The 13,112-nt window shown below is 38.8% G+C and overlaps 1 protein-coding gene across 2 annotated transcripts in view; it reads right to left on the bottom strand.

Moving 5' to 3' along the window:
* gse1b (Gse1 coiled-coil protein b) overlaps positions 1–13,112 on the bottom strand; it is a 290,780-nt gene that overhangs the window by 209,115 nt on the left and 68,553 nt on the right. For both annotated transcript variants that reach the window (XM_079824802.1, XM_079824803.1), the window contains exon 2: positions 3,152–3,326. In XM_079824802.1, coding sequence (XP_079680928.1) covers positions 3,152–3,326 — 175 coding nt within the window. The remainder of the gene's footprint in view (positions 1–3,151; positions 3,327–13,112) is intronic.

Raw genomic sequence — 13,112 nt, 5'->3', positions numbered from 1 at the left:
CCAATAATTACTTGTCTGCACTAAAACGTCAGAAGATGCTTAAATCATCTTACTGCTCATGTGTAAAACAGGAAAAAAGTGCACTGAGATAATAGCAAGACAAGACATAATAAATATCTCACACTATTCTTCTGGCACAATCAATTTATTAGCAAAACATCTCACATCTCAAAAAGTGTGGACGCAAGGCCAATGTAGAGAAAAAGATCAGTTTCAAATGCATCCAGATTAGTGTAGATGTAACTTAGATAGCGAAATTAAGCAAATTAACATCACTAGCATCACTAGCACTAAATTAACAAAGCTAGCAACTAAATTCACAAGTTTTAGAGCACAGCTGTTTGCTAATTTCTCTATTCTTCTGTCCTATATTGACATTCAGTGATCTGGTTGTAGGCCTATATTTTACTACATGCGTTACCTTAATGGGTTACTTCACCCAAACATTTAAATTCAGTCATTATTTACTCTATGTTTTGTGTTTGCTCTGTGTTTACTCAATTCACCAAGCCAAGGTTTATGGCATGGGCGTCGGAAGCAAAAAAAATGTGGGTGGGTCCTCAGAATTTTTTTTACTGGAGTAGATGCCAATTACATTAAGTACAAATATACAGCTTTACTTGGTAAACGTATAGGTCGGAAAGACAACATTACGTAAATCGCCACATCATTGAGAGCGATAGTAGTGTAGGGGTAAGACGCACGGCATCTAGTTTTGACACAAATCGACCCGCGGTTCAAGTCCTGCTTTCGCCGAAATTAATCTTCTCCGTTTTCCCATCACATATCAAATCGGAAAGGCATTTATTTTCAATACAAATTAAGAAAATATTAGAAAAGTGGAAATAAAGCGTCTAATATGTGTTTAATAATAAGTGTTTATCGATTAGGGGTAGGTAAGACATGTGCTGAATGTTAGAGACGGTAAAAGTGAGTGGGTCCAATATCATTGATCGTAAAAAGTGGGTGGGTCTTGTCCCACCCATATACAATGGTTCCGACGCCCGTGGTTTATGGTGAACTCTGTTTTGATCTGATGCTTTGAGCAAATCAGACAGTTATAGACATCTGTTATTAAAATGAAAGACTTTAAAGTACTTTCAAGAACTTTTTCCAGTACTTAAAGCTCAAAAGTTATCCAAATTAACTTTTTTTACTGAAGTGTTAAAGGAAAGGTCACAAAGCCTCATGAAAGACAAAAACTTTTCTTCAAATTGCGAATGAAATTACACGGACAGGCTGCGAGTAAAGAGTGCTTCATTTATAATCATTGATTGCAAAAACTCCAACTTTAACTTTTAATTAGTGAATCTTACTAAACTTCACAATGAATCTTTTATTTACATCATGTCCGCTTTGTTTGTTATAATGAGAGTATTTGTGCACGTGTAAAACTAAACTAGCACTAAACAAACTCATTCAGCATTTTGAGCAATACTGAGCAGATTCTCACTAGCAGTAACTCCTCTGATTTTTCAACGGAAATACCTGTGATTGGCTACAATACTCAACACTGCAAAATCACGTTGTAAATAGACACATTTACAGCACCGTTGAACTCATGTGACACAGATATAACAACCAGATTGCTTTAATTTAATTTCTTTTCTCTTTTATTAATCAATTACAAATAATATGTTATCCGTAGTAATATAGCCAATAATCCTGCAATAAAAACATTACTTTGTATTGACCTGACCAGGAAGCCAAGGTTTGGCAGCTGCCATACCCTGTCATACCCAATTGACACCCCTGCGTATGACCTTCTTCCTTTTTCAGACCACAAAAGGATATTTTTTTTTTTTAAATATCCAGCTCACGCTTATCCATATAATGACTGTAGCTTTAAGCTTTAACAAAAAGATGCAAAATGATCACAGAATGATCCCATGTGACTTGTGTCATATTTTTCAAGTGTTCTGAGGGCATATAGAAGTTTTAGTTTTATTTCAAAATAAAATGACATATTCGATTAATTCTTTATGTATTTTAAATACACAAAACAGAGCCTCTGAAAGGATTTAGTTACAAATTACATCTGATTATTTTCTGTCAACCAAAATACACAACATTAATTAAATACATATTTTAAATACATTTAATTTAAATATTCAATTAGATATTTACATTTTTTTTTGTCATAAAATTGAACTGATACATCAGCCTATGGTACCTCTTTTTCCTAGTTTCAGATTTTCAATTTTACTGTATACCCAGAACATTAATTTCAGATGAAAAGTATTGTCTTTTTTGATACTCTATACTTCACTCCTCCAATAAAGATACATTTCACCTAAACCCCCAAACTATTTAGTCAATAAACTTGTTACAGTGCTTCCAAGCATCTACAACACAAAACAAAATGTTCGACTGTCTCTTCTTGACCACTGAACCCACACTCTCCCCTTACAGCTGTATTAAGCAACATGCCTGTTTGTAACTATTGCCCCATAAATAAGTCTCTATTACAGATTTACTGTTTGCTTCTCTAATTGAGACTTATACATGGACCTTCACTGGTCTTTCAGGGTCAAATTTTACCAAAACTAAATTTCCCGCCTCATCTGTCATCGTTCTTTCAGTGTCTCCTCATAAACAGTTTTAACACATAAATTGCACAAACTTTAACATCAGTCTGTTATCACTTTCCCGTAATGTCTTAGCAGTGTAAAATGTACTTGGTCAAGTTAAGTTTGTTATCTTCTCCACAGACTTCCAACTATCATGGATCATCAGATCCCTAAGCTTTGTGAAGTTGTGCCTTATGAGGATAACTCAAAACAACCCATACTACCTGTTGTAGCATAAACTATGATAAACTCACCTACCCTCAGACCTGAAATTATAGTCTTATTTCCTTCAAAAACATGAAAAATAATTGTTCATCTTAAAAGAAGACTAACACTGCTTATGTTTCCGCAAACAATTTGTTCCCCCACTGCCAGCATCACATCGTCCACTTAAAGACCCAACAAGTTTTGCCACACACCTGACTCCATGGCAGAGTCATAGAGATGAAGAGGCAAGAAATAAGTATCAGCAGATAATAGAAAAAAAAAGTAATAACCACCACAACCCCAGAAGCGAAGGGAGTCATTAAATATGAGAGAAAGGCTTTGGGAAAGAATAGTTTGGACTCATGAATACTCACTGGTCACTGAGCTATCCGTTTTTTCCACTTTCAGGCTGCACAGGGGCGAGGTGACAGTGGTCATTTTGGGTTCGAATGATGTAGTCTGGTCTTGCTCTGCCACCTCTGCCACAGTGAGTATTGGTCTGGTCTCTGCATCCTTACTGCTGCTGGCTGTCTCCTCCACCAACAAACCCTGCAATGAACATTTTAAATTAATGCGTGAGATCTTCAAAGAAACACAGTATTTCTTTTTAAAGGGCCCATTCTAAACTTTTGTAGCACTTATAATATTAATCAATGTTTCTTCTCACATTCTTCAGTTTTTCATGAAAATTTTAGTCTTGTTTCTGACCCCTACTGTACATGTTGTACAAGTCCAGTTGTCCCCCACTTTTTGGTGGCCATGGTTAAGGCGACATTAGAGGTTGCTATACAAACAAACAAATACATAAATACAATACAATAGTCCAAGTTTTTCATTTCTTGGTTGGTTTTGTTTTCCACCATTTTGAAATGCCAGGATTGACATTAACATGCATGTAAATCAAAGAGGTAGGGTTGTAACAGTACACAAAACTGATGGTTTGGAGCGGGTTCGGTACAGCAGTTTTACAGAATTGCTTTTTATTTATTTTTATTAAACAGTGGTTTACTGAAAAAAAATGTGTCTGTACTTAAATTAATTAAATTATAACTAAAAGTTTATTGAAGATAATGCTGTAAACTATAGGGAACCCTTACTTGCACATTACAGTAATATTAAAGGTTAACAACAGAGCCCAAACTATTAGCCTAAATTCAGTTGCTATTTATTTTTAGATATAATGATCAACACTCAAATAACGTACACAAACATGTAAACTTCACATAAGGCAGTTTTTGCATTAACTTCTAAATCTGATAATAAAATTATTATTTTTCTCCAATTTGTTGTTGAAATATAATCATTTATACACAGTGTCTGTCATTTTCATGACAGGTTTATTTAAACATACATTAAATAATCAAGACATCCCTAACAGGTTAAGTAGAATATAATGAATATAGGCTAGTGCATATATTTAGTGAAAGAGTTGATCTCTCTAGTGAACTGACAGCTGTGGACACTGAATGACTTCTGAGGTAAATGTGGTGCTACGTGACATTGTTTACAAGCTGTTTTTTGACGACTTTCCTCCGATGAAACACTGATCGAGCGAGCTCGCGATTACACGACATATGATACGCTTCAGTAAGTTGTAATGTATCCTCAACATACCTTAAGATATTAATTCATGTTCATTCTTTAGGAAGAGAAGATCGATCTTGTTCACATATAATCGCTTGAACGTACGTGCCTATACAATGATGAGTGACGTCACATTAAAGAGCGTCAAAATGGCATTTATCGTTTGAATTTCGTGATAAGGTAGGTGCACAATGCCGTACACTCTGCTTATTACACACACACAAACACAGCAGCAGCACACAAACATTTTTAAATATTAAAAATAAAAGGATTCCTCTCTGGAGAAGCACTCCGTCTTTCTGCTCGCAAATTCCGCCAAGTAAATAGCGAATCCGCCATGGTGCAAGCGCAACTGGCTTTTAAAGGGAATGGGAGATGAGACTCTGATTGGTTTAATGCATGTTACGCCCAAAACACACCCATAACTCATTAAGAGCCGTTTCTGTCATTAAACTAGCAAAAGTGGATTCGGACGTGCCCTAAGTGCACCTGCACTATGCATAGATCATTACAATGGGGCCCAGAGAGTGAAAATTATAATTTTTACAAATATTTGAACTTTTTTGCCAGCTTCATAAGCTAACCTCCAGAAACATAGTAAAGATCTGAAAATGTATTTCACAAACCCTCTAAGACTATGGGTAAGTGACCTCTGTCATGATTCCTCTTCCCATTGCCAGCTTTTTGTTGGTCACTTCTTCGTTTTGATGACCAATTATCAAATGTATGCCATGAATTACTCCCACAAAGAATCTGTGGCTATAAAACTATGCACTAAGACTTCATTTCATTTTCAACTGTGGACATCCACCCTCCCAATATTTTACAAAGTTTTACATTTCACCTGACCCTCGCATGCTCATTCCAAATTTTTTTGGTTAATTTATTAGTAATTTAATTTGATCATTAACTACAAACAAAAGTAAAATACTCTCAACTTCATTTAAAGCCACAATATGTAATTTTTCGCCTCTAGAGGTCGCTTTCAAAACAAAGGCGTAGCTTGATGACGCTTTGATTTCGCTGAGCTTTTATTATGCCGCAGACGACCGCTTCCAGTCATGTGTATGTGGAGTAACGCAGCGCTGTTTTATCATATTAGATACATTATTTGAGTGTGTTGAAAGTTATGTTATAATGCTATTCTGTGCGTTCGCTCGGCACTACTATGAGACACTTGTTGCACACTGCAGTAAGCTAGGTCGATATTAGGCATGGTAAAACTCATGGTAAATCAAGAAAATCAGATTTAAACAATATGACTCACTGTGTTGAGCTGTATAACAATGATTCGTTTTCTGTCGATGAATATATCCAAACATTGTTTCACCAGTCTAATAAAACACCCAATATAAAGCGTCTTTGGTATTTCCAAGGTTTCTACAAAATAAACAAATTTGAGGGTAACGCCGGTATGATGTCATTGATAGGCGACGCACGGACACGGTCTGTCCTGGTTAAAATTGCTTATTTCTTTGGATTTAAACATTCTTCGAAACATTTGAAATCGTACAAACTGTGCCTTTAACACATACCTTGTTAAAGACAATTTTCCCCAATCTTTCATACATTTCAGCATTTCATTCCATATGGGCCTGCACATAAAGATCAATGCCATGATAAAGAAAGTATGTTCAACATGCCTCTAATCTAATCACGGTCTAATTTAGGGCTGTACTAGAATAATCGAATATTCGAATATTCGTTCGGTGAGGTGGCATTCGATTTTCAGTTTTGAGATTCGAATATTCTTTTTTTTTTTTTTTCAACACGTGACTTCCGTCGCGGACTCATTCTCACTCATGCTTGAACTACCCGTTGGCGAACGCAGTGATTTATTTCATCTCATACTGAATAGGTACAAAATGCCCAAGACCTCAGCTGTTTGGGAGCACTTTAAATTAAGTGAGGATGACAAGACAAAGGCAGTGTGTCAAATATGCGATTTGAAACTGGCTTACCACAACAGCACCACAAGTTTGAAAAATCACCTGAGTTCTGTAAGTAGCACGCGGCAAAAAAAAAAAAAAAAACCTGCTTTTATGCGCTTAATTTGCTATGATAAATAGGCTAATTGCAAATACGACACTATTTAAAAACATACAGCAGCACAGGCTAATAATAATTTGTTTATAGGTACATCCACAGGTATCGCAGCCATCAACATGCTCAACAAAACCCAAAACTTCACAGCAGATCCTGCAATTCCGAAAACCGTTAACAGAGAAAAGAAAGAGAGAGATAACAGATGCCATAGTGGAGTTTGCCGCTATGGATATGAGGCCCGTTAATGTAGTTGAAGGCGAAGGCTTCAGAAAATTAATGAAGATAATGGAGCCAGACTACACTGTCCCAAACCGTTCCAGTATTTCAAACACCCTGTCTCTTAAATACAGCGATCTGCGAGGCCAAATTTATGCTCTCGTTGAAAAAGCTACGGCCTTAAGTTTCACAACGGACATCTGGACTTCCGTGAGTATGGAGGCGTATATGGCTGTCACCTGTCACTTTATAACTCAGGAGTGGGAACTCTCTGCCTTCGTTTTGGAAACCAAAGCATTTGAGTCAAGCCATACAGGAGCCAACATTGCACAACAGCTTGGAGACGCGGCAGATGCATTCGCAATTCCAAATTACAAGCGAATAGCCGTTGTTCACGACAATGCCAGCAATATGAAGCTGTGCACCGAGACGCTGAATAAAGAACCGGAGAAATGGGGAACCGTTCAAGGGGTCTGCTGCTCAGGACACACGCTGCAACTATGCATAAATGAAGCTCTGAAACTGGACCGAATCCGTCGCAGAGCTGCACAGTTTCAGCTGCCAGGAATCTCGTAGGGCACTTCAAAAAAAGTGCCAAGGCTACAGCTGCTTTGAAAGAGAAACAAACGCTGCAGAACGTTGTACAACACAAACTCATTCAAGATGTTGCTACTCGTTGGAACTCTACGTATGAAATGCTTAACCGACTGGTGGAGCAGCGATGGCCAGTGACAGCTGTTTTGTCAGATCCCAGCATCACTAAGAAAGGAAATCGCACCCTTGACTTGCAGGAGACCAGTGGAAACTGGCACAAGAGACATCAGAATTACTTGGGCCCCTGCTCACACTCACAGAACTACTATCACAGGAGGCAAACTTGTCATTGTCGGCAACAGTGCCAATGCTCTTTAACCTGAAGAAACGCCACCTGTCACCAGAAGAGGATGACAGCCCTGCCATCAGAGAAATGAAGAATACCCTTGTCAAGGAGATCGACAGCAGATGGGAACTGTTAAATTTGGAACCCACCAGCATCTATCTCCTTTCTTCAGCACTAGACGTGAGATTTAAGCACCTTAAATTCCTTGAGGATGAGAAGAAGGACCTGGTATACATTGAGGTTAGACTTATATTTTTATTATATAATAGTAAATAATTAAAATGTATTGTGATTATGCCACTAAGATTATTGTGTGCGCTAGGCATTGATTAGACTAAGAAAATGCTATTTGTTTAGGTTGTCAGACTAGCTGAACATCTGCATCAGCAACAGATCGTTCGCAAGGGAGAAGAGCTGTCAGCAAGCCACGGAGAAGAGGAGACGGATGCGCCACCACCACCCGCCAAAAAAAAACAGCAGGAGATTTCAATGCTGATGCAGGCTGATGACGAAGAGGAAGACGAACGCGGAGACAGCGCAAAGACAGAGATGGAGCAGTATTTGAGAGATGCTACTAAATTACAGTCGGGCCCACTGGCATGGTGGAAGCAAAACAGTGACCGCTACCCTAAACTGGCATTTGCAGCCAAACCTTCTTTGCGTTCCGGCCACTTCAACTCCATCAGAGCGCATTTTCTCAAAAGCTGGCTACATCGTCAACAAGACCCGAAGTTCCCTTTTACCAGAAAATGTGGACAAACTCATCTTCCTCGCACACAACATGAAATGAGTATAGGTAGTTTCACAATAGTTTCCAACCACTGGGTTGCGATTTATATAGGCTAAGTGTTTGAAAGAGCCTAAATATTTTTGTCATTGAAATGTGAGCTGTCTAGCCAGGCTAACATTACCTTGTTCTATTTAACCTATTACAGTTTATTCTATATAAGGGAGTGAATAAAATGTATTACAATTACTTTAAATTTAAATAGCCAACCCGTTACGGTGTCAGTAATTATTACATTTACGAATAATAAATTAATGTAGTTCAACGAACTGCAGGCTAATAATAATAAATAAAAAAAACACCGCAACATGCTTTCAATAAAAGCATCGCGCATTTTAAAGATTTAAATTAACAAAAAGTCAGAATAAGACAAAATAAATCCCTTATATAGAATAAAACTAATTGTAATAGATATTACATTTTGTGTCATTTTAAAAACAATTAATTTATTCTTATTCAACTGTTTATAAGCATGCTACCGTGTTCTTTATTTATTACAGTTCGTTGAAATCACTGTGTGTTACTAATTTAATTTCTGTTTTGGGATTCATTTGTTTTAAAGAAATGTTCGTTATTAATACCTTATTAAAGTTCTTGCTCTCAACAGACTTTGTGTTTTGTATCACTTGTGCAATGTCCGTTTTCGGAGCATAAACCAGCCCGTGTAATGCGTACCGGAAACTGTTCTATTTAAAAGATTATTAAATGTTTATTAATATTTAAAGAATGTGTGCCACCTGATCATATTGCACCAAATGCAACACTGCACTCCACTGGGTCTGCCGCAACACATTTACGATGCCGAAGAGTGAAACGCGAAGTCGTGAAAGATGATACAAATGCAAACCGACACTATTATTATATATTTAGCCCCACCCACCGAAGCTTCGAAGCTCAAAAAAAGGCATTCGAAACAGCCCTAGTCTAATTGTGTAAGACTAGACTGTGCTATATAAACTCTCAAACAGTGTGTTAGCCACATGATGAAACAACTCCACTTGATGACTACACACTGTCAGAACTAATGGGCCCTGTCAGCCACTCCACTGTTTTAGGGGAACAATGAATTTCTCATCTTTCAAGTGACAGACCAAATATGTGACAGAAGAACAAGAGAGACATAGGAAGAAGAGATTGAACAGAACCAGTATGTGAGCGCTGATGAGACGTTGTTTGACCATGAAAGGAAGGTAAGATGCTGAAAGACAAGAAACAGAAAGAACTATCAGAGAGAAGTTTGGCAGAAGCTTCTGTAACCAGGTAAATGAGACAGACAATTTTTAAACTATATAACCATGGTAATAATGAGCCTTCTAGCCCTGGGCAAAAACCTTCAGTAGATCCTTCTAGTATGAGAGTCACATTTACTAATACACTGAAAAAATAAAGATTTTTTACAGGCTATAAAAGAAAAAAACAGCAACAGTCACACCCATGGTGTGCTTGGACTAAACTATTGCCCTTACATCTGATCTCTCATAGCCCTTTTCCACAAGAATGGTTCTAAAGCCAAAGCCTGTTCTCGGTCAGGCAAACTGGAGCCTGCCGCGACTTGGCCGCTTGTTTCCACAGACTTGCGGAACGAACAGTGACGTAACGCTGCTACATGTTGTTTAATTGACTACAGCCAGTCTGAAATCAAACAGAGCACATCCTGGTGTTTGTGCAGGCAGTGTGACACAACTGTTTTGCTGTTCACAGTACCGGGCGTGATTATAGCAAATTGACAGCTTGCATAAACACCTGGTACTCTCATCTGTCCTTTCTGAATATATATATATTTAAACTGAAACCTTTGATTCACTCGCTGTCTCGCATACACAGTTTTATATATTTAGATATGAAGAGCAATGTAGTGCAATGTTGCCCCCCCCCCCTCCCCCCGGGCCGGAGTTGAATCCATCTTTAAACCCTCTTTTCTGCAGTGGTAATGCAAGGAATGGTTCACATTGGTTAAGGAATGGTTATGCACTGCTTAATACAGCGTGTGTTTGTAGAATAAAGTTTAACATATAGGCCTACACTATCAATGAAGTGGGGTCTACGTTTTTAATCAGTTTTATTTTGATAAACATGACAATATATCATCGCGACTGCATGAAAGGAGGTTTTGCTGTCATAAAAAAACTGATTTGTGCGCATTAGTGGAACTTAAGGTTCTAGAATAAACACGTAACACATGTGATCGCGGTCATGCTGAGAATCTAGCCAATCGTGGACCAGCTGTGTCGTCATCAGAGTCCGTGCAGCCTCGTGCAGCCGCTCTTGAGAAACTCCACCGGCTGTATTAGCCGACTGCTCTCGAATCGCTCTCGCGGCACTTTGTTGACATACGTCACTACCACGTGCTGTTGCCGCTGTATCAGGTCGGACAACATTTCTAACCGGCATGCACTGCTTCAAGTCAGCTGCCGATTGGTATGCACATCGCTGGGTGAAGTCGAATAAGCCTGTTGTCATTGGTGGTTTTAGTCATGTGTTCTCAGTTCAGATCTGTCATTGGTTCATTGTCTTGATTGTTCACAGGTGTGCCTTGTTTAGTCATTAGTCTTTGTGTATTTAAACCCTCATGTTCGCCATGTGTCCTTGTCGAGTATTGTTCCCTGTAACCTGCTGTCGGTGTGTGTCTGTTATGGTTTAGTCAAGTCTGTTCATGGATCAAGTCAAGTCTGTTCTAGTCTGTTTCAAGTCAGTTCAAGTCAAGGTCATTGTTTGTTTTGTTTCTGTTCATGGTTTGCACATTTTGGATTTGTAAATAAACTGCACTTGGATTCACCACTACAATTTGCCTCCAGTGGAATACGTTACAAACGTTTTGATTTCAGGCTGGAGGTCATATCATCATTCATATCAACTTTCCATTGGCAACCTCCAGACACAGTGCTCATGTCAAGGAAACCTCCATCCTACAAACACTCATCTGAAAGCACAGTGACATATACAAAATATTAACAAAGTTTGTATTCAAAAATGTGCACTGAATAATTATGTTAGGTTTGAATGGGCATATACACTCACCTAAAGGATTATTAGGAACACCTGTTTAATTTCTCATTAATGCAATTATCTAATCAACCAATCACATGGCAGTTGCTTCAATGCCTTTAGGGGTGTGGTCCTAGTCAAGACAATCTCCTGAACTCCAAACTGAATGTCAGAATGGGAAAGAAAGGTGATTTAAGCAATTTTTGAGCGTGGCATAGTTGTTGGTGCCAGACGCGCCGGTCTGAGTATTTCACAATCTGCTCAGTTACTGGGATTTTCACGCACAACCATTTCTAGGGTTTACAAAGAATGGTGTGAAAAGGGAAAAACATGCAGTATGCGGCAGTCCTGTGGGCGAAAATGCCTTGTTGATGCTAGAGGTCAGAGGAGAATGGGCCGACTGATTCAAGCTGATAGAAGAGCAACTTTGACTTTGACTGAAATAACCACTCGTTACAACCGAGGTATTCAGCAAAGCATTTGTGAAGCCACAACACGCACAAGCTCACCAAAATTGGACAGTTGCAGACTGGAAAAATGTTGCCTGGTCTGATGAGTCTCGATTTCTGTTGAGACATTCAGATGGTAGAGTCAGATTTTGGGCGTAAACAGAATGAGAACATGGATCCATCATGCCTTGTTACCACTGTGCAGGCTGGTGGTGGTGGTGTAATGGTGTGGGGGATGTTTTCTTGGCACATTTTAGGCCCCTTAGTGCCAATTGGGCATTGTTTAAATGCCACGGCCTACCTGAGCATTGTTTCTGACCATGTCCATCCCTTTATGACCACCATGTACCCATCCTCTGATGGCTACTTCCAGCAGGATAATGCACCATGTCACAAAGCTCGAATCATTTCAAATTGGTTTCTTGAACATGACAATGAGTTCACTGTACTAAAATGACCCCCACAGTCCGCAGATCTCAACCCAATAGAGCATCTTTGGGATGTAGAAGAACGGGAGCTTCGTGCCCTGGATGTGCATCCCACAAATCTCCATCAACTGCAAGATGCTATCCTATCACCTATGGGCCAACATTTCTAAAGAATGCTTTCAGCACCTTGTTGAATCAATGCCACGTAGAATTAAGGCAGTTCTGAAGGCGAAAGGGGGTCAAACACAGTATTAGTATGGTGTTCCTAATAATCCTTTAGGTGAGTGTATATATATGTGTGTGTGTGTGTGTGTGTGTTTGAATAGGATCTGCTTGCATATAAGTTTTATCATTAAAGTAAATATTCATGTGATTGATGTGAAAGGGACTTACAAATTAACATTCATGTATCATTCATGTATCATTACTGTATGTACACCTTTTATAGAAAGGTGTTTTGATCAATCATGAAAAATTATTATTATTGAAACGGTCTTGCCCTCCCTTACTCTGACATGGTTTTCAGTGGCCCCCGCTGTCAGAGACTCTTGTTTCAAAGAAACAAGAAGAAGGTAAGTGCTATTGATTTGCACTTTCAGCCTCACCAGGACTTCAGTGTGACCGACTGACTGCTTACCTTTCTGCTTGGCCCTGACCTGCATGTGTGTGTGTGTGTGTGTGTGTACCAGGTCACGAGGAACTGTGTTCAGCTTCAGGCTGTTTATTTAAGGGGAGGTGATGATGATTCAGTGACAGTTGATTCACACTACAGCGCCTAACAAATAGCACCAACCACAGCAAACACACTTCTGTCTGTCACACCCACTAATTTTTGCTCTAGCTAAGCAAAACCTGTTTCTATCACTTAAACCCTTCAGCCAACTGTGCAGATACCATATGTAGTGTTCACTGTGCAATTCTTACAGAAATTCTTTATTTAAAAAACATCAAATACATTTC

This window comes from Gobio gobio, assembly GCF_949357685.1.
Source record: "Gobio gobio genome assembly, chromosome: 9".
NCBI lineage: Eukaryota > Metazoa > Chordata > Actinopteri > Cypriniformes > Gobionidae > Gobio > Gobio gobio.
Note: the sequence above shows the minus strand (reverse complement) of the source record. Positions and strands in the feature narration are given on the sequence as shown.